This window comes from Ranitomeya variabilis, chromosome 3 (genome assembly GCF_051348905.1).
Source record: "Ranitomeya variabilis isolate aRanVar5 chromosome 3, aRanVar5.hap1, whole genome shotgun sequence".
In the NCBI taxonomy this organism is placed as follows: Eukaryota; Metazoa; Chordata; class Amphibia; order Anura; family Dendrobatidae; genus Ranitomeya; species Ranitomeya variabilis.
Genome location: NC_135234.1, coordinates 679,315,003 through 679,342,724, shown reverse-complemented (window position 1 = coordinate 679,342,724; position 27,722 = coordinate 679,315,003). Strand labels below are relative to the sequence as shown.

At 43.9% G+C, this 27,722-nt stretch overlaps 1 protein-coding gene across 1 annotated transcript in view; it reads left to right on the top strand.

Moving 5' to 3' along the window:
* The window catches only part of SOAT2 (sterol O-acyltransferase 2), an 84,963-nt gene that overhangs the window by 18,143 nt on the left and 39,098 nt on the right, over positions 1-27,722 (top strand). The window contains exons 4-7 of the mRNA XM_077298011.1: positions 4,584-4,643; positions 21,674-21,781; positions 23,273-23,555; positions 23,720-23,792. Of these exons, the coding sequence (XP_077154126.1) occupies positions 4,584-4,643; positions 21,674-21,781; positions 23,273-23,555; positions 23,720-23,792 (524 nt within the window). The remainder of the gene's footprint in view (positions 1-4,583; positions 4,644-21,673; positions 21,782-23,272; positions 23,556-23,719; positions 23,793-27,722) is intronic.

The following is a 27,722-nucleotide window of genomic DNA, read 5'->3' as shown; positions in this document are numbered from 1 at the left end:
ACATTGCTACACTGTGCACAATGTAGGCAAGGAAAGGTGCCAGTTTTTGGATTCTGTAGAAAACGTTGTTGTGTTTGCATGCCCAACCCGATGTCTGCTCTCACTAGAGAGTCTTTCAAATTGGTGCTCTTTTAAAGCATGGCATAAAAGGTTGATGAAACTCGGGGATATTAGGAGGTGCCGTGGACAAAAGGTGCCAGTGTCTACGGATTGCTTTGTGTAATATATATGACACCATGATTATCAAAGACCATGAGGGCTCCCTAATAACAGACCTATACATTAAAACCACAGGCCGGAACAGCCTCCTACACTTTAGCAGTCTTCATCCATCCTCCTTAAAACGCTCTATTCTTAAATCGCAGTTCCAAAGAGTCACACGAATTGTCATGGACAACGATCTGCGTACACAACGTCTCAAGGAGATGTCATCCAAATTTTCCGAAAGCGGTTATCCCAACTCTATACTCAACGAACACATAACATCACCAGTGTCCACCCACAAGAGATCATCTAACCCCATTCCCTTTATCCATTCCTTCCACCCCTTTTCATGTATATTACACAAAGCAATCCCTAGACACTGGCACCTTTTGTCCACAGCACATCCCGAGTTTCATCTGTTCTGTCCCCGCATGAGGCGAATGGAGGTGAGGTTGATTAATAGGGGTTGTGAGAGGTTCCTACCTTCCGTTTCCTCATTGCAGAGCAGGCAGGACCAATGCTGTTCAGCGTCCGGAGAGATGATCCATACCAGGAATTGTGCAATCCAGACTTGCTTATTTGGAAATCTGGACATACAGCGAATGATTGGTAGTACAGTAATTCTCCAGAAATGCAGGTATAACCAAGGTGCAGTAAGGTGCAGCACAAAGTGTGGCTGCAAGTGTGAGCAGCAAGAGGTCGAAAAACTGATGCCTTCCTGATCCCGGTTCAAGGGTGTCCTCTCACAACAGCAAATTAAACTAAACTGAAAATGGCTGCCAGGAGGAAGAAGAAGACTTGACCCCTGAACCGGAAGTAGAAGGCATACATATAAGCATTAATATAATTGCAGGCTGCCATACACACAAGGCCAGTAGGTGGCAGCAGAGCACATGTGAGAATAGATTATGCACAGCAAGTAAATACAACACATAGAAACTATAGAAGCATAACTTAAGTCCCGGAAATCGGCCGAACGGAACAGCACATCATCACCCTTTTATGCCGTTCTTTAAAAGTGCACCCAATTTGAAAGACTCTCTAGTGAGAGCAGACATCGGGTCAGGCATGCATTTTCATACACATGGACGTAGGGTTTCGCAACTCCAATTTCAAGTGATAGAACATATTCCACCGCCGAGACGGGGTGGAGACCGAATCTCTATGCTGAAAAGACGTGAGGCTTATTGGATACACACACTTAAGACCCTTTTTCCAAGGGGATTAAACAAAGACTATGACCTGCTATCTTTTATATGATTATAATTTAACAATGGTGTCATTTCAAGGACCAATTACTGCCATTTTACTGTATCTGATTCCAATATCTATGTCTAGTCACTCTGTGCCATACTGTACCATGCACGTACATATGGGCTACATGTAGTAACTGTATTAATAATTGTAATTCTATTACTATTGTTATAACCAATGACTAATACTTGTTTTTTTCTTCCCCTCGAGCCACTTATATTGATTGTAGCTGAATTTGTGATACCCACCTTGGATTCTTAGTCACGAGCTCATTATGGCTCTCGGTCACCTAGTTCACTGGATACCTCCCATGTGGAGTCTGGACTCCTTGGATTGATCATCGGACACCATTGTTATAGTCATCTCTTCTTTTCATCTAAATAGACATCACAATCATTACATCACTGGTGTTACTCATTTGTATGCTTTTTTGTCATATCCCACTCTTACATATACTATCGGCACCTAATCTGCACCTCAGCCCAACCCCGGGCCATTAACGCTCACTTTACATGCAAAGAATCATGGTGGAACGCATATACTCCATTAGCTGGAACGCACGGCCATCTTACTTCCGCCTGCGTTACTTCTGGTTTCCATATTCGGGCACCTACTGGTTCTGTACCAACGCTGCAAGCCCGCCCCCATCGTTAAAGGCAGACGTAGTACTGCTACACGTCAGACAAGCGGTGGACACCGCGTCCCAAGGAGTACTCGTCTGTACCCACTGCACTTAAAGGTAACCTTACTCCAGCTAGGTGACCACAATTTTAGCGTGGGTCATAGTATTTTGCCGATCTTTACTATTCCACCTTTTTCTACAGGCTTTGCATATATGTCCTTAGCGGCATATTACATACAGCCCTGACGGGTATGTTCTCCTCTTTCCCTTTGATCTATCCACTTTACGGGCCCAGATTATGCACTATCTATTTATCCTTTCCTAGATGCTGACACATTTGTGCTATTATACTATAGTATTCAGTTGGAATCCTTCAATCACTCTAGTACGGTATGTCTTTTTATACTTCTCTTTTCCGGACGATCTTGGATCCTCTAATCTGGACCGTCCTTGGACATTTACCATTCATATTCTTGTATTGTACTGAATCTTGAATTCTACGCACAGACCACATTATGCCAACAATGACCAGCTGTCTGTTTTATGTGCATTTATTCGTTTGTTCATACTTTCTAGTCCTTTTTTGTTATAATGTTTCATTTGTTTCATGTTTTCATTTTACATGTTTATTTTGCTATGTATATTTTTGTAGTAACTGACAAAGGTCAGGATTGACCGAAACGTTTGCTGTACCGTGGACGGAATATAACTCCTCTTTATTTGCATTTAAGTTGAGTGCCGGGTTCTTATATTTATTATCCATATAGACAATCAAGATGCAGAGGGCTGAAATGAGAAATAATGAGGGTTTTTATTTTTAATTTCCTGTATTTTCATTTATTTTATTTTTTATTTTCACTGAGGCCACAGTCACACGTTGAATATTTGAGTTTTTACCTCAGTATTTGTAAGCCAAAACCAGGAGTGGAGCAATCAGAGGAAACGTATGCTGTATTTTTCACCCACTCCTGGTTTTGGCCTAAGCAAAACTGAGGTAAAATTCTGAACAAGTGCACATGGCCAAATGGATTTAAACTTTTGTTCAATATATTAATTTTTATTACCAGAAGTAGTTTCTGATATTTATACTCTTGTACAGTGGGTACGGAAATTATTCAGACTCCTTTAAATTTTTCACTCTTTGTTTCGTTGCAGCCATTTGGTAAATTCAAAAAAGTTCATTTTTTTTTCTCATTAATGTACACTCTGCACCCCATCTTGACTAAAAAAAAACCCAGAAATTTAGAAATTTTTGCAAATTTATTAACATACAAAAACTGAAATATCACATGGTCATAAGTATTCAGACCCTTTGCTCAGACACTCATATTTAAGTCACATGTGGTACAATTCCTTGTGATTCTCCTTCAGATGGTTCTACTCCTTCATTGGAGTCCAGCTGGAGTTCGACTGTTTCCAATTCAAGGAAACATGAATGTGGCCAAGTACAGAGATATCCTGGATGAAAACCTCTTCCAGAGTGCTCTGGACCTCAGACTTGGCCGAAAGCTCACCTTCCAACAAGACAATGACCATAAGCACACAGATAAAATAACAAAGGAGTGGCTTCAGAACAACTCTGAGACCATTCTTGACTGGCCCAGCCACAGCCCTGACCTAAGCCCAATTGAGCATCTCTGGAGAGACCTGAAAATGGCTGTCCACCAGCGTTCACCATCCAACCTGACGGAACTGGAGAGGACCTGCAAGGAAGCATGGCAGAGGATCCCCAAATCCAGGTGTGAAAAACTTGTGGCATCATTCCCAAGAAGACTCATGGCTGTACTAGCTCAAAAGGTGCTTCTACTCAATACTGAGCAAAGGGTCTGAATACTTATGACCATGTGATATTTCAGTTTTTCTTTTTTATTAAATTTGCAAAAATTTCTACATTTCTGTTTTTTTTCAGTCAAGATGGGATGCAGAGTGTACAGTAATGAGAAAAAAATGAACTTTTTTGAATTTACCAAATGGCTGCAATGAAACAAAGAGTGAAACATTTAAAGGGGTCTAAATACTTTTCGTACCCACACTTGGACTAAAGGGGAGAAATGGTGTTGGCTTTGCCTGGTCAATATTGCCTTCAGAAATGGAGCAGCTGACCTAAAATGGGTAACTCTACAAAAACTGCAATGAAATCACTTTCTGACTTTTGAGATTTTGTCTGGCAAGACTCTTACTGGTTGCAAGCCTTGCGTAGTCCTTCCTTGGCATTGAGCCCTAACTAAAGTTTTTTTTCTCCATAGCCTCTTTGGATACTGGCCGTGGAGCGTGCTGCGGCACGGTTTCACTTGTTAGATGCCTGGAGCTCTGTCTGCAGAGAAAAACAGTTGTGGCCTCATTCACTTCCTGATCGGTGAGCCTCCCAGAGGCCCCCACTGATCAGAAAGGGACAACCTACCCTAGTGATGCAAAATGTAGTTTTCGTGGCTCTTATGTCAGGTCTTTAGCACAGTTAGAAGTCAGTAAATATTAAATTACATTGCTTCAAATGTTTTCTCAGACCCAATGATTCAGTAATGGAAAGAAAGAAAATTTTTCTTCATCGAGCATCAATGCTGGAGTAAGTGTTATGTTATTGGTTTACCATCTTCTATTACGCTTTACTCTATAATCATCTTTTTAGGTCTGTTAATAAATTTTTGTTAAGAGTGCTGCACATGTTACCCTGCTAAATGGCCCAGCAACACCATATGCTTTGCATAACTTTATTCTAGGGAATAGAAACCAATCTTTTCTAGTCCAAGGGTCACAATGTCCTATTGAATGACTTCCAAGGGCCGCAATTAACCTTAAAGGGCTTTTACCTTGGAGAGAACTAATGTCAAGTCAGATGCATGCTCCACTACTAGGACTCCCGCATACCTGTAGAATGGGGGCGCTCTTTTCACCCAGTCAGTACTGTAGAGAAGACCCTGCATGCATGTAGCTCCCCCCTGTAGTAGATTATGGATGTTGTGGTAGCTGGTTGCATTTCGCCACAATCCCCTTGAAATAAGTAGTGAGAGTGTCTTGAGTAGGCCACCACTAACTCACATATGGCTGTCTGTAGTGCTAAACAGGGGTCAAGAACCTTGGTTTCTTTATGACTGGGGGACCGAAATGTGGTTACACAGTGCTGTATTCATGCTTGCCCATCCCTGCTCCCGAGCATTGTGTTACTCTTCTTCTCTCTGACATGTAAACTACTGTGTACAGAAGGTTGGGTACAGCACAAAACAGCATGGAGGGCAGCGTGTGGCTCCCTTGTAGAGATGAGCGAATATGTTCAGGAAACAATAGACAAACATAAATTCGGCACGAATATGGCACGTGATTCGTGATCATAAAGACAAGCAATTTTTTTTAACCCCTTAACCCCCGGAGTTTTTCGGTTTAGCGTTTTCGTTTTTTGCTCCCCTTCTTTCCAGAGCCATGACGTTTTTATTTTTCCGTCACTATGGTCACGTGAGGGCTTATTTTTTGCGGGACGAGTTGTACCTTTGAACGACACAATTGGTTTTAGCATGTCATGTTCTCGAAAATAGGAATCAAGGAATCAGTCTGTGATTCCCGGGAGGCGGAGGCTGGAAAATCCCACAATGGCATATTAGGTGACGTGTGAAGGGTTCGTGAACTGGTCCCGGAGAAAGGTGAAGCATTGTCTCTTAATGGAAGCGACATATCCTGGCCTTCTAACGCGTAGTCTTGTGGTCCTGGAACAAGGTACTGCTCGAGTGGTTATCTGCAGCCCCGTGGTTGATGAACTAAGTCTCGCAGTGGAGGCCGCGGTCACGCTACCTGCTTCAGCGTGCACTGTTTGATGAGTACTGTGATGTGGGCTAGAAGCAGTCAGCGGTACGGAATGGTTTGTCTTAGTTAAGTCAGAGGCGACAGGGGTAGTGGTCTCTGGAGGTACACAGTCTGTATGTGTGGGGGAATGGAGAGTGCAAAGCGGACCTGCTTGTTGGCGTCAGTCAACCTTCTCCTGTCGCACATGCTGTCTTCCCACCAAAGGGCCCATTCTGGCGCGCCCCGTCCCTTTTATATCAGACGCGCCCCCTGCAGTCAGGTGCAAATGTCTCTTCCAGTCAGAAAGTCCTTCCCCCAGCAACAATGGTGACAGTCCCAACAGTTCCGGCCTTGATACGAGCGGGACACCACCAGCCCGGTCCATCTCCTTACAGAAGCAGCATGCTTGTAATTTTTTTTTTCCTAACTTTATGAATGCAAATTGCAGCTAGCCAATCAGGGCGCAGGAAACATCCACAATGTGCAGACACAATGGCTTGTGCCATTGGCTGCTGAAATCACATGTCCCTCTCTATATAAAGAGCAGATATCTTGTTTAAGCGCCATTTTATATGTATAAGGCCGGGGTCACACTTGCGAGAAACTGGCACGAGTCTCTCACATCAATACCCGGCACTGCAGCTGGCACTCGGGAACAGAGTGTGTGGCTGCATAGAAATACGTGCAGCCGCACACTCCGGTCCCTAGAGCCGGTGGCAGTGCCGGGTATTGATGCGAGAGACTCGCGCCACACTCGCAAGTGTGACCCCGACCTAACAGCACAGAGAGGCTTCTCCTGATGCTACTCCTCGTTGCTGAGAGATGTTAGCTAGGCGGTCTTTTCTATGTCAGATAGTTTAGATAGCTGGTGTCCTGTGTGGCTGTGAAACCGACCTTCCAGCAGATTTTTTTTTCTTGTGCCATTAGTGAGATCCAGAAACAAAGACAGCAGGGCACATTTTATAGAAGTGTGCTGTGCACTGCTTCTATTGTGCTCCATGCACAAGTAAACCCTCTAAAAATCTATTTTTTTTCAGTTGCTAACGTGATTCATCACACCATATTTCACCTTGCAATTTAGTGGCAGTGAAATTCAGTTTTGTGCAGAGCTGGTGCACAGTAAAAAAAAAAAAAAAAAAAGAATTGTTTCTTGCTAATTGTGTGTTCCTAGCACACTATCTGAGCAACATGAGAGGGAAAAAGCAAGGTCGTGGTGGAAGGGGGAATAGGCTTAATTCAAGGTGTATGTGGCATAGGTGGTAATGTTAGTGAAAGCACTAATGAACACTGTCACGTCCTATCCAAACACAACTGACAACTTCTGTTACTGGACAGGCTGCTCCACTCCCTTTCTTTGGCAGCAGCACAGTGGTGTTCCTTGTTCATGAGGGCCAGAAAGAGTATGTACTCCAGTGGATGGCAAGTGCAGCTTCAAGTTACCTCTCCTCCTCTTCCTCCACCTCAATATCACACCCAGTACAGTCCACAGAGGGGGTACCCAAATTCCCCTTGCTTCCCCCTGCGTCACAACTCTCCAACCTCCCAACTGACTGTAGGGAACCACAGATGGGCGAGTCTGCAGAGCTGTTCACACATTCCATGCCATGGGCATTGGAAATATACTCAAAAGCTTCACAGAGTCAAGAGGAGGAAATCATCTGCACCAATGCACACATTTTATTTTAGCTTGGATCCCGGGCAGGATGATGTCGGGTCCGAGCAACATCCTGACCCTCGTCACTAGACGTTAACCCCCGGGGGGAGAAGTGATCCTGATGAGACTCAGATATCTGAGGTTCACACGGACTGTACTGTGCTGTCAGGGCAGGAAGAGGAGGAGGGTGACTCTCAGGGTGAGCAAAGGGATCACACAGAGGATGATTAGGAGGTTGTAGATCCCACTTGGTGTGCACCTAGAGGCACGCAGCTAAGTAGGTCATATGAGGAGATGGAAGAGGAGGAAGACGAGGAGGAAGACAAGGAGGTAACGTTGCGCCATACGGCGCAGACATGGAGTGATGCAACCATGACGAGCACTGCATCCTCAGCCAGGGTTGCCTAGCCTGGACCTTTTTTGATACCCCAAAGGATGAGCCAACTCACGTTATCTGCCAACTTTGCAAAAGAAAAAAAACTGAGTAGAGGGAAAAAGTGCAATAATTTGACTACTACATGCATGAACCTTCACATTCGCAATCAACATGCATTACTCTGGCAATCTCAGAGTGCTAAAATGCAGACCAGCGGACCTCAACAACCATCAGCCACCCAATCAACCGTATCTACTGCTTCTTCTTCCTCCTCCTCTGTTACCATGCCAAGTATTGTTACGCAGGTCTCCGACCGCATAACCTTCGGTTCTTTACCCTCTCCAGTCAGGCTGAGTGAGAGCCCGTCAGTTGTAAAAGAAGCAGAAATGCCTGCTGTTTTTGACTGATCTCAGAGAACGAGCACTCCACAACTTTATCAATCCACTGTAACATCTGTCTGCACCTCACTCATGGTCCAGCCCTTAGCCCGGTTCACTGTACTCCACCCTCTCTCAGCACTGCAGCCTGCCCACGATCCCGCAGTTGTGGTCACGTCCTAGATTGTTTCCTCCTACACATCACAAAGCTAAGATGTTGAACTCCACCATCTCCAATCTGTTGGCCACGGAAATGCTGCCTTTCCACAAGTCTTGAAATCCTCAAGGCTTGCGGGACAAACCTTTGTCTTTCAAACTTCCTCCACGGCTTCTGCCCCCTCTACCTCCTCTAGGGCCTCTACCTGCACCATCAGCCTCTGCCATAAGGAGACATGATTTCCAACAATGCAGAACAAATCCCCACCACCTCTGTGCTGCACAGCCAGGGCTCACTGCAATCAGGCAGTGTTAAAATTAATATGCCTTGGATATCGCAGTCATACAGCTAAAGAGTTGTGGACAGCTCTCCAAGCCGAGTTTGAGCAATGGCTGTCTCCGCTGAACTTGCATCCAGGGAAGGCTGTGTCTGATAACGGTGCAAACCTGGTGGCAGCCCTATGCAGAGGAAAGCTCACACATGTGCTTTGCATGGATCACGTTCTCAACCTGGTGGTACAGTGATTTCTTCGCCACTATCCTTGCCTGCGCGAGCTGCTGCAGAAAGCACAGAAGCTGTGTGCTCTGTTCCACTGTTCGCACCCCTCAGGTCATCGACTTGCATACAGAGATCTTTGTCCATGCCAGTTAACAGGTTAATATGCACATGTTGCATCGACTGCAGCAGCAGCAACGACCCCTGACACAGTGTAAAAGGGTGAACTGTGATGACATCAGGAGAGCATTAGGACCCTGCTGCTGCATATCTGGGCTGTGTGTGAAAGCCCGGGAAAGTGTGTGTGCTGGGGGTGGGGTCTAGTCTCTGCTGTATAGAATGTTGGGATGTGATGCTAGAGAAGCAGAGAGACTGCCATGTGACATGCAGCATGAGGCAGCTGATGAGAAGTGAGAAGTCTGGATTCTGCAAAGACTGTTTTCTGCCAACATTTTGTGAAAGTGTTAACCCCTTTTGCTTGTGAACCATGGATCTGCTGGAAAACAAGGACAGAACATTTCTGAGAGCTGTGTGACTGTGGAGCTCAATCCCTGCTCTGCTGAGCTGAAAAAGGACTGAAGACATCCTTCCTGTGCAGATTCAGGCGGTCAGCTCCCAGGGGAAACTGGTAGTGACTGTTAAAAGAGAGACATATCCTGTATCATCCACATTGAGAGGGATCCCCACAAGCCCTGTTGAATTGCTGTACCGGATCACATCTTGAGGCTTCAGAACTGTAAGTCCTCGGCATGTGGGCTCAGCAAGATGCAGAAGTTTGTTTTGCTGTAACTGTTTGGCGCCAAAGATTTTGGGACTGGCTGCAGCTGAAGCAAGATAAATACCTAAGTGGAGACTCACCTCAGGTTAACGGTATCACCTCAGGTTAACGGTATCATAGTAATAGATACCCGGGTATCCCTAGATTAACTGTATAAGAATGGAAAATATATAATATATATATATATATATATATATATATATATATATATATATATATATATATATATATATATATATTTATGTATTCATAATATTGTTGGTATTTGATAAGTTATAGTCAGTGTTCCATCCCGGAGTCTCCCATAACACCTCTCCATCAGGTTTACACCTTCTTTTCAGATAATTCACTAAAAGACTTTGTTAACTTAGTGGTTAGGGAAATTTCTTCTGTCACTTCAGTGTAATACACATAATTTGGAGATTTTGGGATTGGCAGGTTGATTTCAGCTCTGGCTGATTGAGTGGAAATAGTTGAGGAATCTCAGACTGTTTCAGATAATCTTCAATTTCATTTCAATTCCTTTTCCAGTAAAAGGGAGTTTTGGTTTTTCTGTCTCCGCCTCAGTTTGTGACCCACTGGATCTTATTAGGACCTCTAGTCATTAGAGCAGTATGTCATGCCATATAGAATGGGCCAACGCAGTATGGACGTGGGGCATATCACGTTTACGGAGTGAGCACAGATTAAGGACCCCTGCACCCTTCTGCACAGTTTCAAAATGGCTACTAAGATGGTTAGCGCTGACGATGCAGTCATCAGCCTCACTATACGGGTCATCTACATGCTGGAGCAGACTTTGAATAGCCTGCGGGAGGAGGTGGTGGTCTCCCAAGAAGAGGAAGAAACAGAGGAAGATGCAGAAGGAATAACATTGTTTCTAAGTTCCAGACTGTCGTCACACAGGCGGTTGCCAAGGGAGGGTGGATTACTGCTATCGAGGGGTGCTGGGGATACCAGACAAACTGTTGGTGAAGGTTCAAGAGCCAAAGAACAAATGGAGGAGGAAGAGGTGATGGGCCAGCAACTGTCAGGATATGAAGAGGATAATCATCCCCTCTTTGTTGTCTGTGGTTGGCGGGAGGGGACGGAGGAAACAATCATCAGTGTTACCTAGCCACCAACTCAGCATGGGCTTGGACCTTATGGAAAAGGCTGACATATAAGTGCTTCTTGCTGCACTCTCTGCAACACGATCCTTGTATAGTTATAATTCGAAATAGTGCTAACTACTGGGTTGCCACTCTGTTAGATCCACTTTAAGAGTAAATTTTTGCCAGATGCTTCTTGCCCTGGAAAGGGTTCTGCGAATGCTGGAGTATCGAAACACACTTTAAACAACCTTAACAGGTTTTCCCCAAGACAGCAGTGAGGCACGCAGTGTGCATCGCAGCTCTAGTCTTCCAACTCTGACACGTCAATTCGTCAATGCCAAAACATTAGCAGCAGTGTAAGTGGCAGAAGCAATTTCTGTGAGTGACACATTTTTTTAGACCAGCTTGTGCACGAGCACAGTAGAGTCCAAGTCTGACACAATTTGATATCCAAAAATGGATGAGTAGCCTAAGCTCGCCTGTCATGCCTTGGAGGTTTTATCATGCTTGGCAGCCAGCATTCTCTTAGAACGTGTCTTCAGCGCTGCTGGTGGTGTCCTGACTGATAACCGCAGTCGGATGTCTCCGGAAAGTGCAGACCGCCTAACTTTTATCAAGACGAACAAATCATGGATCTCCAAGAACTCTTGCACCCCAATTGCATACTGTACAGACTAGGCGATGCATTTGTTTTTAGTGTGCTGCATAATTGCAGTCTGTGATGTCTTTAGTTTGGCTTCTGTGCCTGCTGTTGCTGGTCCTGCAGATGTTAACACTAATTTTTGGAAATGTGAATACTCCTGGTTGGGTCTCCATCTGCTGGGTTGGCTGTAGTGGAAAACATGTTGGTCCCTATTATACTTGTTCTACTGTAGTGAAATTTATGCCACTTTGTTGGTGTCTGCTACTACTTTTTGGAAATGTGTAGACTCCTTATTGGGTCTCCTTCATGTGTGTTGCCTATAGCAGTAGGCCTCCACTTTCAGTCAACTAGACGTGTTACTATCCTTACATTTTCTGACCAAAGTAGTCTACAAAACTGATATTGTGCTACCTGAGTGTGGCTGAGCATAAAAGCAGGTTGAGCTGTTGCATGTGGTATCAGGGCTCCCAGCACAGGAGGCCTACACTGATGCCTCACCCACCTCATCTTAATTTGAAGTTCAATTCAAAGTTGTAAATGTTGGCCCAGACCCCGATACCTCATGCCTGGCTGATTGCTGCCGTGCCATTCTAAAATTTGTACTGTGGGACATTTGAGGCCACTCTCCTGGTGACTGCCCCTAATTTGATGTGTTTTGGCAGCTTTGGGCCCGTTTGAAGGTGTTGTCTATGTGTTTGCGTTTGCCTTCCATTTACTCCAATGGCGTTCGGCTATGTTCTATGAATATTCAACCAAAAAATCTGCAAATATTGCAAAATCAGCCATCGTAATCCGAACCGAATATTGAAATATTTGTTCATCTCTACTCCCTGGCTGCAGGTTGTGCACCCCCTAGCATATACAATGTATTGTGCATGTTTTTACTGCTTTTGCTCAAGTCTGTGATCTATGCTGAATTTTTGCAGAACTGTCATAACACTGCTGTTCCCTATGGTGTGCCAATTTCTGTCCATCGTGGCCTCTGCTTTTCTTCTTCTTGTTTCTCGATGTGCTTCATGTCCCCACAAGGCTGTCTCTGTACTGCTGAGACTGCATTGTCGTTCTTATTATCCACAGCAATAATGCTATTCATATTTCATATATTACATATCTACATACAGCGTGCAACTTTGTTGTATATGGAGGTGGCTGCTCCTTGTTTGCACCTGTATACACCAGTTTTCTGATTTGGAATTGCCAGTCAGTCTTTTGCTATTTGCAATACTTATGTCCCCAACACATTTGTTAAAATAAAGATAAAGTGTACAACCCCTTTGGTATGACGAGGCATTAATTCCCTTAAGGTTGATTTGGAGGGGGTGTAGTTACATACATAGTTACATAGTTACATAGTTATTAAGGTTGAAGGAAGACTGTAAGTCCATCTAGTTCAACCCATAGCCTAACCTAACATGCCCTAACATGTTGATCCAGGGGAAGGCAAAAAAAAACCATGTGGCAAAGAGTAACTCCACCATGGGGAAAAAAATTCCTTCCCAACTCCACATACGGCAATCAGACTAGTTCCCTGGATCAACGCCTTATCAAGGAATCTAGTGTATATACCCTGTAACATTATACTTTTCCAGAAAGGTATCCAGTCCCCTCTTAAATTTAATTAATGAATCACTCATTACAACATCATACGGCAGAGAGTTCCATAGTCTCACTGCTCTTACAGTAAAGAATCCGCGTCTGTTATTATGCTTAAACCTTCTTTCCTCCAGACGTAGAGGATGCCCCCTTGTCCCTGTCTCAGGTCTATGATTAAAAAGATCACCAGAAAGGTCTTTGTACTGTCCCCTCATATATTTATACATTAAAATAAGATCACCCCTTAGTCTTCGTTTTTCCAAACTAAATAGCCCCAAGTGTAATAACCTATCTTGGTATTGCAGACCCCCCAGTCCTCTAATAACCTTGGTCGCTCTTCTCTGCACCCGCTCCAGTTCAGCTATGTCTTTCTTATACACCGGAGACCAGAACTGTGCACAGTATTCTAAGTGTGGTCGAACTAGTGACTTGTATAGAGGTAAAATTATGTTCTCCTCATGAGCATCTATGCCTCTTTTAATACATCCCATTATTTTATTTGCCTTTGTAGCAGCTGCCTGACACTGGCCACTGAATATGAGTTTGTCATCCACCCATACACCCAGGTCTTTTTCATTGACGGTTTTGCCCAGAGTTTTAGAATTAAGCACATAGTTATACATCTTATTACTTCTACCCAAGTGCATGACCTTACATTTATCCCCATTAAAGCTCATTTGCCATTTATCAGCCCAAGCTTCTAGTTTACATAAATCATCCTGTAATATAAAATTGTCCTCCCCTGTATTGATTACCCTGCAGAGTTTAGTGTCATCTGCAAATATTGAAATTCTACTCTGAATGCCCCCTACAAGGTCATTAATAAATATGTTAAAAAGAAGAGGGCCCAATACTGACCCCTGTGGTACCCCACTGCTAACCGTGACCCAGTCCGAGTGTGCTCCATTAATAACCACCCTTTGTTTCCTATCCCTGAGCCAGCTCTCAACCCACTTACACATATTTTCCCCTATCCCCATTACTCTCATTTTATGTAACAACCTTTTGTGTGGCACCGTATCAAAAGCTTTGGAAAAGTCCATATATACTACGTCCACTGGGTTCCCTTGGTCCAGTCCGGAACTTACCTCTTCATAGAAGCTGATCAAATTAGTCTGACATGAACGGTCCCTAGTAAACCCGTGCTGATACTGGGTCATGAGGTTATTCCTCTTCAGATACTCCAGCATAGCATCCCTTAGAATGCCCTCCAGGATTTTACCCACAGTAGAGGTTAAGCTTACTGGCCTATAATTACCGAGTTCAGTTTTTGCCCCTTTTTTGAATATTGGCACCACATTTGCTATACGCCAGTCCTGTGGTACAGACCCTGTTATTATGGAGTCTTTAAAGATTAAAAATAATGGTCTATCAATGACTGTACTTAGTTCCTGCAGTACTCGGGGGTGTATCCCATCCGGGCCCGGAGATTTATCAATTTTAGTTATTTTTAGACGCCGCTGTACTTCCTGCTGGGTTAAGCAGGTGACATTTAATGGGGAATTTTTATCACTAGTCATTTTGTCTGCCATGGGATTTTCTTTTGTAAATACTGATGAAAAAAAGTAATTTAGCATATTGGCTTTTTCCTCATCCTCATCCACCATTTCACCCAGACTATTTTTAAGGGGGCCAACACTGTCATTTTTTAGTTTCTTACTATTTATATAGTTAAAGAATATTTTGGGATTATTTTTACTCTCTCTGGCAATGAGTCTCTCTGTCTCAATCTTTGCTGCCTTGATTTGCTTTTTACAGAATTTATTTAATTTTCTGTATTTATTTAATGCCTCCTCACTACCTACTTCCTTTAATTCTCTAAATGCTTTCTTTTTGTCCCTTATTGCGCCCCTTACAGCTCTATTTAGCCATATTGGTTTCCTCCTATTTCTAGTATGTTTATTCCCATACGGTATATACTGTGCACAGGTCCTATCCAGGATGCTAATAAATGTCTCCCATTTTCTTTGTGTATTTTTGTGTCTCAGGATATTGTCCCAGTTAATTGCACCAAGATCCTCTCTCATCCGTTGGAAATTTGCCCTCCTGAAGTTTAGTGTCCTTGTCACCCCTGTTATGGTTCTCAATGGCAAGAGAACATAGCCCAGCAAACATAAGTACTAGCTCTTGGAAGGATGGAAACTAAACTGACCATGAACTAAACCTGCTGCACAACTAACAGTAGCCGGGTAGCGTTGCCTACGTTTTTTATCCCTAGACGCCCAGCGCCGGCCGTTGGACTAACTAATCCTGGCAGAGGAAAATATAGTCCTGGCTCACCTCTAGAGAAATTTCCCCGATAGGCAGACAGAGGCCCCCACATATATTGGCGGTGATTTTAGATGAAATGACAAACGTAGTATGAAAATAGGTTTAGCAAAATTGAGGTCCGCTTACTAGATAGCAGGAAGACAGAAAGGGCACTTTCATGGTCAGCTGAAAACCCTATCAAAATACCATCCTGAAATTACTTTAAGACTCTAGTATTAACTCATAACATCAGAGTGGCAATTTCAGATCACAAGAGCTTTCCAGACACAGAAACGAAACTACAGCTGTGAACTGGAACAAAATGCAAAAACAAACGAGGACTAAAGTCCAACTTAGCTGGGAGTTGTCTAGCAGCAGGAACATGCACAGAAAGGCTTCTGATTACAATGTTGACCGGCATGGAAGTGACAGAGGAGCAAGGTTAAATAGCGACTCCCACATCCTGATGGAAACAGGTGAACAGAGGGGATGATGCACACCAGTTCAATTCCACCAGTGGCCACCGGGGGAGCCCAAAATCCAATTTCACAACAGTACGCCCCCCTCAAGGAGGGGGCACCGAACCCTCACCAGAACCACCAGGGCGATCAGGATGAGCCCTATGAAAGGCACGGACCAGATCGGAGGCATGAACATCAGAGGCAGTCACCCAAGAATTATCCTCCTGACCGTATCCCTTCCATTTGACCAGATACTGGAGTTTCCGTCTGGAAACACGGGAGTCCAAGATTTTTTCCACAACGTACTCCAACTCGCCCTCAACCAACACCGGAGCAGGAGGCTCAACGGAAGGCACAACCGGTACCTCATACCTGCGCAACAATGACCGATGAAAAACATTATGAATAGAAAAAGATGCAGGGAGGTCCAAACGGAAGGACACTGGGTTAAGAATCTCCAATATCTTGTACGGGCCGATGAACCGAGGCTTAAACTTAGGAGAAGAAACCCTCATAGGGACAAAACGAGAAGACAACCACACCAAGTCCCCAACACAAAGCCGAGGACCAACCCGACGCCGGCGGTTGGCAAAAAGCTGAGTCTTCTCCTGGGACAACTTCAAATTGTCCACTACCTGCCCCCAAATCTGATGCAACCTCTCCACCACAGCATCCACTCCAGGACAATCCGAAGATTCCACCTGACCAGAAGAAAATCGAGGATGAAACCCCGAATTACAGAAAAAAGGAGACACCAAGGTGGCAGAGCTGGCCCGATTATTGAGGGCAAACTCCGCTAAAGGCAAAAAAGCAACCCAATCATCCTGATCTGCAGACACAAAATACCTCAAATATGTCTCCAAGGTCTGATTCGTCCGCTCGGTCTGGCCATTAGTCTGAGGATGGAAAGCAGACGAGAAAGACAAATCTATGCCCATCCTAGCACAGAATGCTCGCCAAAATCTAGACACGAACTGGGTTCCTCTGTCAGAAACGATATTCTCCGGAATACCATGCAAACGGACCACATCTTGAAAAAACAGAGGAACCAACTCGGAAGAAGAAGGCAACTTAGGCAGGGGAACCAAATGGACCATCTTAGAGAAACGGTCACACACCACCCAGATGACAGACATCTTCTGAGAAACAGGAAGATCCGAAATAAAATCCATCGAGATGTGCGTCCAGGGCCTCTTCGGGATAGGCAAGGGCAACAACAATCCACTAGCCCGAGAACAACAAGGCTTGGCCCGAGCACAAACGTCACAAGACTGCACAAAGCCTCGCACATCTCGAGACAGGGAAGGCCACCAGAAGGACCTTGCCACCAAATCCCTGGTACCAAAGATTCCAGGATGACCTGTCAACGCAGAAGAATGAACCTCAGAAATGACTTTACTGGTCCAATCATCAGGAACAAACAGTCTACCAGGTGGGCAACGATCAGGTCTATCCGCCTGAAACTCCTGCAAGGCCCGCCGCAGGTCTGGAGAAACGGCAGACAATATCACTCCATCCTTAAGGATACCTGTAGGTTCAGAGTTACCAGGGGAGTCAGGCTCAAAACTCCTAGAAAGGGCATCCGCCTTAACATTCTTAGAACCGGCCGGCAGGTAGGACACCACAAAATGAAACCGAGAGAAAAACAACGACCAGCGCGCCTGTCTAGGATTCAGGCGTCTGGCGGACTCAAGATAAATTAGATTTTTGTGGTCAGTCAATACCACCACCTGATGTCTAGCCCCCTCAAGCCAATGACGCCACTCCTCAAAAGCCCACTTCATGGCCAAAAGCTCCCGATTCCCAACATCATAATTCCGCTCGGCGGGCGAAAATTTACGCGAGAAAAAGGCACAAGGTCTCATCACGGAACAATCGGAACTTCTCTGCGACAAAACTGCCCCAGCTCCGATTTCAGAAGCGTCGACCTCAACCTGAAAAGGAAGAGCAACATCAGGCTGACGCAACACAGGGGCGGAAGAAAAGCGGCGCTTAAGCTTCCGAAAGGCCTCCACAGCAGCAGGGGACCAATCAGCAACATCAGCACCCTTCTTAGTCAAATCAGTCAATGGTTTAACAACATCAGAAAAACCAGCAATAAATCGACGATAAAAGTTAGCAAAGCCCAAAAATTTCTGAAGACTCTTAAGAGAAGAGGGTTGCGTCCAATCACAAATAGCCTGAACCTTGACAGGATCCATCTCGATGGAAGAGGGGGAAAAATATATCCCAAAAAGGAAATCTTTTGAACCCCAAAAACGCACTTAGAACCCTTCACACACAAGGAATTAGACCGCAAAACCTGAAAAACCCTCCTGACCTGCTGGACATGAGAGTCCCAGTCATCCGAAAAAATCAAAATATCATCCAGATACACAATCATAAATTTATCCAAATAATCACGGAAAATGTCATGCATAAAGGACTGAAAGACTGAAGGGGCATTTGAAAGACCAAAAGGCATCACCAAATACTCAAAGTGGCCCTCGGGCGTATTAAATGCGGTCTTCCACTCATCCCCCTGCTTAATTCGCACCAAATTATACGCCCCACGGAGATCTATCTTAGAGAACCACTTGGCCCCCTTTATGCGAGCAAACAAATCAGTCAACAGTGGCAACGGATATTGATATTTAACTGTGATTTTATTCAAAAGCCGATAATCAATACACGGTCTCAAAGAGCCATCTTTCTTAGCCACAAAGAAAAAACCGGCTCCTAAGGGAGATGACGAAGGACGAATATGTCCCTTTTCCAAGGACTCCTTTATATATTCTCGCATAGCAGCATGTTCAGGCACAGACAGATTAAATAAACGACCCTTAGGGTATTTACTACCCGGAATCAAATCTATGGCACAATCGCACTCCCGGTGCGGAGGTAATGAACCAAGCTTAGGTTCTTCAAAAACGTCACGAAATTCAGTCAAGAATTCAGGAATCTCAGAGGGAATAGATGATGAAATGGAAACCACAGGTACGTCCCCATGCGTCCCCTTACATCCCCAGCTTAACACAGACATAGCCTTCCAGTCAAGGACTGGGTTATGAGATTGCAGCCATGGCAATCCAAGCACCAACACATCATGTAGGTTATACAGCACAAGAAAGCGAATAATCTCCTGATGATCCGGATTAATCCGCATAGTTACTTGTGTCCAGTATTGTGGTTTATTACTAGCCAATGGGGTGGAGTCAATCCCCTTCAGGGGTATAGGAGTTTCAAGAGGCTCCAAATCATACCCACAGCGTTTGGCAAAGGACCAATCCATAAGACTCAAAGCGGCGCCAGAGTCGACATAGGCATCCGCGGTAATAGATGATAAAGAACAAATCAGGGTCACAGATAGAATAAACTTAGACTGTAAAGTGCCAATTGAAACAGACTTATCAAGCTTCTTAGTACGCTTAGAGCATGCTGATATAACATGAGTTGAATCACCGCAATAGAAGCACAACCCATTTTTTCGTCTTAAATTCTGCCGTTCACTTCTGGACAGAATTCTATCACATTGCATATTCTCTGGCGTCTTCTCAGTAGACACCGCCAAATGGTGCACAGGTTTGCGCTCCCGCAGACGCCTATCGATCTGGATAGCCATTGTCATGGACTCATTCAGACCCGCAGGCACAGGGAACCCCACCATAACATCCTTAATGGCATCAGAGAGACCCTCTCTGAAATTCGCCGCCAGGGCGCACTCATTCCACTGAGTAAGCACAGCCCATTTACGGAATTTCTGGCAGTATATTTCAGCTTCGTCTTGCCCCTGAGATAGGGACATCAAGGCCTTTTCCGCCTGAAGCTCTAACTGAGGTGCCTCATAAAGCAACCCCAAGGCCAGAAAAAACGCATCCACATTGAGCAACGCAGGATCCCCTGGAGCCAATGCAAAAGCCCAATCCTGAGGGTCGCCCCGGAGCAAGGAAATCACAATCCTGACCTGCTGAGCAGGATCTCCAGCAGAGCGAGATTTCAGGGACAAAAACAACTTGCAATTATTTTTAAAATTTTGAAAGCAAGATCTATTCCCCGAGAAAAATTCAGGCAAAGGAATTCTAGGTTCAGATATAGGAACATGAACAACAAAATCTTGTAAATTTTGAACTTTAGCTGCAGGTTTGAATAATCTCACCACGAAACTCTGAATATCCATTTTAAACAGGTGAACACAGAGCCATTCCAGGATTAGAAGGAGAGAGAGAGAGAGAAAGGCTGCAATATAGGCAGACTTGCAAGAGATTCAATTACAAGCACACTCAGAACTGAAGGGAAGGGGAAAAAAAAAAAAAAATCTTCAGCAGACTTCTCTTTTCTCTCCTTTCTCTGTCAATTAATTTAAGCCTTTTTGGCCGGTCAAACTGTTATGGTTCTCAATGGCAAGAGAACATAGCCCAGCAAACATAAGTACTAGCTCTTGGAAGGATGGAAACTAAACTGACCATGAACTAAACCTGCCGCACAACTAACAGTAGCCGGGTAGCGTTGCCTACGTTTTTTATCCCTAGACGCCCAGCGCCGGCCGGAGGACTAACTAATCCTGGCAGAGGAAAATATAGTCCTGGCTCACCTCTAGAGAAATTTCCCCGATAGGCAGACAGAGGCCCCCACATATATTGGCGGTGATTTTAGATGAAATGACAAACGTAGTATGAAAATAGGTTTAGCAAAATTGAGGTCCGCTTACTAGATAGCAGGAAGACAGAAAGGGCACTTTCATGGTCAGCTGAAAACCCTATCAAAATACCATCCTGAAATTACTTTAAGACTCTAGTATTAACTCATAACATCAGAGTGGCAATTTCAGATCACAAGAGCTTTCCAGACACAGAAACGAAACTACAGCTGTGAACTGGAACAAAATGCAAAAACAAACGAGGACTAAAGTCCAACTTAGCTGGGAGTTGTCTAGCAGCAGGAACATGCACAGAAAGGCTTCTGATTACAATGTTGACCGGCATGGAAGTGACAGAGGAGCAAGGTTAAATAGCGACTCCCACATCCTGATGGAAACAGGTGAACAGAGGGGATGATGCACACCAGTTCAATTCCACCAGTGGCCACCGGGGGAGCCCAAAATCCAATTTCACAACACACCCCCCTACTACCCATCTTATTAAAGGTTACATGAAAACTTATTATTTTGTGATTACTATTCCCCAAGTGACCCCCAACCCTTATATTTGATATGCGGTCTGGCCTGTTGGTTAATATTAGGTCTAGCAGTGCCCCCCTCCTTGTTGGGTCCTGAACCAGTTGTGAAAGGTAATTGTCTCTCATAGTTGTCAAAAACCGATTACCTTTGCTGGAACTGCAGGTTTCTGTTCCCCAATCTATTTCAGGGTAGTTGAAGTCCCCCATAATAATGACTTCTCCTTGAGTCGCAGCTTCATCTATTTGCTTTACGAGGATATTCTCCATTGCTTCCATTAGTTTTGGAGATTTATAACAAACCCCTATCAGTAATTTATTATTTTTTCCCCCTCCCCTTATCTCCACCCACAGGGACTCTACATTTTCATTAAATTCACCTATATTATCACGCAGGATGGGTTTTAAGGAAGATTTTACATATAGACACACCCCTCCCCCTCGCTTATCTGTACGGTCATTTCTGAACAGGCTATAGCCCTGCAAGTTTACAGCCCAGTCATGGCTCTCATCCAGCCACGTCTCAGATATCCCCACCATGTCATAATTATGCTCCAACAACATTAGTTCTAATTCATCCATTTTGTTGGCGAGGCTTCTGGCATTAGTATACATGCACTTTATGTTACTCTCTGTACCTCTATTCTTTCTTAAATTACTAACTGTTCTAACCCCACCCCCCATGCCACCGCCACCCCCAACTTCCTTATTTGTGCCCAGGTCTCTATCTGCACTGTTACCACTCGGTGATTGTATGTACGGTATCTAATTTGATGTACTCCCCTGTTTCCAGTGATTTATTGGAGGTGGAACACTTCCGAACCATCTACCACATGTTTCTTGCGGGTCTCTGTGTGTTTGTGATCAGCACAGCTGCTATCGATATTATTGACCAAGGGAGGTAAGTGAAGATTGGCAATCTAAGCCGCCATCCACACCACATTCATACATCCTCATGTAGCCCGCTGCTGATAAGTGTCCTGCATTGTGGAAGATGGAGGGGCCACATTTACTATTCACAAATAGCTTATCGCATTTATTAGTGATTTGCACCAAAAAGTAAAAGTTCCGCTCACTAGACACTGTTCAGTGAGTAAAAAGATGTGCCACATTTATTATTGACGTGTGCCAATTTTTAGACACAAATGAATGACCTAATGTAAGCCACGGGGAAGTGTCATCTAAAAAGAAAATGTCAATCTATTCTAGTTTGACCCTGTTCACACCATCATCATTTTATTTCCACTATATTCTTCCATCAGCGGAGCAGAAAACCAGAAACAAAATGTTCAGTTATGAGGCACAATCATATTAAGTTTTAATTTCATAAGTCATCATTTTGGATCCATTACATTTGCATATAGACAGAAAAATGCAGTCTATGTACATTAATAGTTAAAAAAATGGATAGTGGATGTAAGAACTATTTAGTTATATTCTTTTACATTATAGTCTATGAAAAAGGGATCATAATGGATGGTGATCTGTTACATTTTCTGTTTTAATTATTATTTTTTTCTATTTAGCACTGTGTATGCCCAGGACACTACAGGTGTTCAGAAACGCTTATAGAAATGGATCAGTACAAAAATGGAAACTAAAGTTAATAGTTTTGTAAAAGCGCCTTCAATTGAATCCCTTTTAAAGGTAATCTGTCGCGTCCCTGAATGCTATTAACCTGTGGATATAGGGTTACTCTGCCGGTTAATACTGATCTGACACAGTGCGGCACCAGCACTGAGAGCCCCACTGCCGGGAAGAAATGAACTTTGTTCCCTCCGACAGCCTTGAGCTTTCAGTCCTAGAGGTAGGCCAGTGTGGTTTCAGTCAGGCTGTCATTCAGTGCCCGACGTGGTTATAGCCACTGCTCACTATGTACTGAGCAGTGACTGAAGCTGCATCTCTGACTGAAAGCTGAAGGCTGCCGGGAAAAATAAAGTTAATTTCCTCCTGGCAGCGGGGCTCTCACTATGGGCACTAGGCATCTTCAGAACACTATTAACCTGCAGCTTAACCACACATCTGCAGGTTAATATCGTTTGGGGATGTAACAGGTTCTCTTTAAAAATAGAAACTTTGGATTCTGTTACTGTTTGTTTGGAATCTTTAACTGGATTAGTTAGAAACTATTTATTAACTCTAGTGTGAACTTGCCCTTTCCTATGGTTATTGCCTCAAAGCTGTGCATTATAAAGATCTAACCTGCCAGATTCCCAAATTAAAGTCACCAGTCATGGTAGTGAAGGTAAGCCATGAAAATTACAATCCTCTTAAGCTTAGGCATCTCTAAATAAGATGCCATCACTATTGTCATTTTTTTTTCTTTAATGTCTGCCAATTTGCCAATTTTCATGACTTCTATCTTACGTCTGAGAGTCCTTGTTATCTGCAGGTTGGTTCTGGAATTTGACCTTCTGTTCTATACATTTGGGCAGTTGGGGACAGTGGCCTGGTCATGGCTCTTCCTTTTTATATATACACTTCTGGTGCCATACAAAGTCTTCTCTTTCTGGGGTTCGTTGTATCCAAAGTCAAAGCACAAGCTCCTGCTGTCGGCTTTTGTCGGGACGTTCCTACTTGTGAGCCAGACTTGTGTCCTCTGCATTTTCCCCATTTACGTCATAAAACACTACCAGCTGCCTCCAGCATCCAGCTTCATTGTTTCACTGGAACAGGTGAGTTCAGTAGCCAAGGAAAATGCCTTCGAGTCCCTGATCTGTCCTGAACTTTGTTTTGCAGTTTTTTTTTGACACAATGGTGGGACAATTTATTCTTTCACTTATGGTAAGAGGATAATCTTAGTTAAACTGATGCTTTTTTTTTCTTTGTCGTTTTGTAGGTTCGTTTATTCATGAAGACTTACTCTTTTCTTAGAGAGACCATTCCAATTGTGCTGCAAGATGGAAGTAAAGGTATTTTCCTGTAGTGTTGGTTAGCCTTCCTCACAATTCACTATGTCCAGTATAGAAATGTGCTGCAAACTGATAGGATCAAGCTCAACCACTGTTAGGTGCTCAGGGATGAAAACAATAAGAGAATGCAAAAGATCAAACCCTGGCACACTCCAAAAAAGTGAAGAGAGAACTTGTTGCTTTCAAAATTTTAATTAGTTTATCTTGTACAAAAAAATTAGTTTCCAAACAATGTTTTGGCTCAGGCACGAGCCTTCATCAGGAAGACAATTAGTAGTTATACTGTTTGTTGATCCTGAATTTTTTGGATTATCCTATAGATACTGTCAGAAATGGTCATGTGGAAGGCTGCAGCTTGCAATACGCATAAAGTAGAGGTAGTTAGTCCATAATGAGCCTTATTTCATTATTCATGTGGAAGGCTGCAGCTGGCATGTGACTATCACCCTGTGTCCTTGTTGGTGACTGCTTATATGTGGAGGCATAGAAGAGGTCACTATAGAAATGTGGACACTGTATCAGACATTTCTGCTGTTTTGAAGACTATCATTAGATGCATAGTCTCCTTGTGATTGGAGCGCAGTAGGTTAATAGTTCCTGGCAGGTATATGTTAAAAAAAAGTTTTCGGTAACTCTTTCTACACTTCATATCGAAATCTCTGAACCCAACTTCACCACTCAAGACAGTCTGTCTGCATAGCAAGATGTCTGCAGATCATGCCCACCTAGTTGTAGTTTGGGGCATGTGTTAGCACTCCTCTCTCTTTATTTTTTTTGGCTAAAATCAAAGTGCTGCATTTGTTCTTATCAGAGGACATGACAAGTGGCATTGATGTAGGATGGATACATCATTACAGAAGGGAGGAAGCTTCTGGTTGTACACAGGTTGACTTATAAAGGCAACTCTAGGCAACTTTGACCTCCAGGATCAATGCCAAGAAGTCAAAATGATCAAAAGCCAAGGTGCTGAAGTTCCCCAGGAGTGGTGACTCTCTGGTTCCAAAACTCACTAGGATTGGGGATTCCACTTGAGTTCTGACTTATTTGAACTGCACATCTTGTTTCACACGGTTAAGCACACACTTCTATTCCAAGGCTTCTGGCAAGATAAAGGATTATTTTAATTTGTAGCCATATGTCTGGACTACACTGTAAATGCATTTATTTAGTTTATTCTTTATAACACATAAGTGACAACTTTGGCATGTATGTTTGTATGGATGTTCGGGGAGGGGGGGGTATGGCCATCAAATTCCACATCCCTTCACTTGCCTCCCAGATTGAGCTCTCTGTTCCACTGGGGCAGCAGACGAGAGATGCTGGGAGACAATGGGCTCAACCCAAGCTTCAGAGAGGTCCGGCAACTTATACCAGACATTCGCTGTGACCTTCTGATCCATAGGGATGGGAAAAGACTTGTTGCGGGCCCTTGTCCTCCAAGAGAGGGCTTACGATGGATTGAGAAAAAAATCAAAACAAAACCTCCTGTGCCTGACAAAGTGGGACTCCTTTCGATATTCCAAACATGAGTTAAAGTTTATTTTGAATTTTAGAGATTAATTATTGGAAATTGCAATTTTCCAGCTTCCTTGGGAACCTACAACAGTATTTTATCATGGGAAAAGAACAAAGGTTGTTCTTTTTCTTCTTCCCTTTTTGCTTGTTATACATAGGAGTAAAATTTCATATAAATGGTATTTGGAACCGTATTATCATCATGTAAAACTACTTCTCCAACGACTTTTCTAACAGACTAATATGTACAGTACATAAGCAAAAAAGGAAAATGAGACAAACACAAATATCTCAAAATCCAAATATAGGTACTTCTTTATTTTTAATATTTTTCTATTCAATAAAACATAAAACAAGGTCTCTACAATATCTACAATAGTAAATGGGGAATGGCAGACTTTAGAAAAAGAACTGCTATGTAACATATTTAAACCTATTAAATCGGGTGCCACAATACAAAGGACTAAATAGAAGACCATGAAAAATACTCATCTGTGAGAAAAACGGATGAGTGCAATCCGATAAAAACTCGGATTGCACACTGATCAATGTTAATCTGAGTCACTGCTCATCTGAGATTTTTTTTTTTGCTTATCGCAGTTGGCTGCAACTGTCATAGGATGAAACTCGCTAATACAACACAATGGTTGTGATAAAAAAAAATCACATGATCCCTGGATCATGCGAATGCCATTTGATTTTATCACACCCATGTCCTTGAAAACCCGACATTTTATCAGCCGCGTACAGTAAAATCACAGCGTGGCAGTGACATTATTACACTGTGTGTGTAGATTACTGTACATGGTTTTTACTTAAAAAATATAATTTTCTGAATAAATGACGTGGGATTCCTGAACATTTTATTAACCAGCAGAGGGAAAGCGGACAAGTGGGGGCAGATGTTTATAGCCTAGGAAGGGGGTAATACCCATGTGTAAGATGCGTGATCGAGGTAATCGTGGATAATTTTCTGTTCCCACTCGCTTTGGCATCCTACAGACATCTCGTGTCTCATTTCCCGGTGTGCTGCTGTGTGTGAGGTGCATCACACTTACTTTAGGGCTGCAGGCCTCTTTTTCTGAGTCCAGGAGTCCTTCTTTTGGAACCAGGCCAGCAATTAATCCAGGAGACAAGAGGTTCATAAATGTTTACGTTTACTTGGTGAATAGCAGTATTTACAGGCAAACATAGTGAATAAGGCCAAATGGGTTGTCATCTTTCCCACAGCTACCAAATACAACTTCAGCCCTTGTTCCCCTTATAGGTAGAGTGTCCCTCTTACTGGCTTTTCTATCCCTAGGGAGTCTTCTCCACCACTAGAAGTATATTTGGATTGCAATCCATTCCACCCCATGTAGTCCATTTATACCTGTAGCTTCACAGGCTGAGTTCGCCCCGGGCCCCTGACATCCATCTCTAGGTTGCTTTAGGCCATGAAACGCAATCACATGGAAGGGTATTTTCAGCAATCCACTGCCTCAAGTATTAGGCCCATGCTGTCCTTAGAAGCTTCTTGACTTAAGCCTTCTACTTCACACACTGATCTCCACACTCTCACTGGCCCTGTCACTTCCTGGCCTTGCCACTAGCTTTCAGTTACCCCCTCCCAACAACCCTGTCTAAGATAACTGCAGCTCCAGTGGGCATCATACTTTTATAACACACATAAACATCAAATGCATTTATCCCTTGGAGTGTCAGCGAGCAAACCACCAGACTAAGTTGGTTATTGCCCAAAAGGGGCAGAGCATCCCAAAGTAAAAGGGGTGGCGTAGACGGACTGTTGCTGGTGCCAAGTGCACTATGTGTGCCCAGTCTGCCATATGAACTACCCACCTGAGGCTATGAGGGTGTGCCCTGCAGATGAATGAAGTAGACGTGGTCGGACTGGTTGATTCTGGGAACTCGGCGATCCTAGTGGGGGATGCGCCAAATGTGTATGTACTTTCAAAGAGGAAGATCGGGGTCACCTGCATCCATGGGGGCACTAAAGACTATCCGGTGTCCAGTGTGATCCTCGAGATGGCCAATGATATTGCAACCTATGATGTCGCAGTAATCCCGAACTTCTCCTATCTGGTGATGGTAGGCCGGGACTCAAGGCTGTTTCTGGATTTATGGGAGAAGGGAGCTTCTCAACAGCAGGAGGATAGAGGGCTCTATGATGGTTCAGATGTAAGGGTGACCGGAGGAAGGTATGCGTCTGCCTAACGTACTGACTTGACGTCACCTGACGCGTACCACAGTATGACCTGGAGTGATGAAGAAGCTAAAAAGAGGGGAGCTGACACTCGGTTAAAGAGCAACTTTAGGGTTCACCATACTGTGAGGTGTGACACAGACTCCGGGGGTGACTGTGACTCTACAAAATAAATGGAGTACAGTAAGGAAGGGCCCAATAAGGACAGCAAA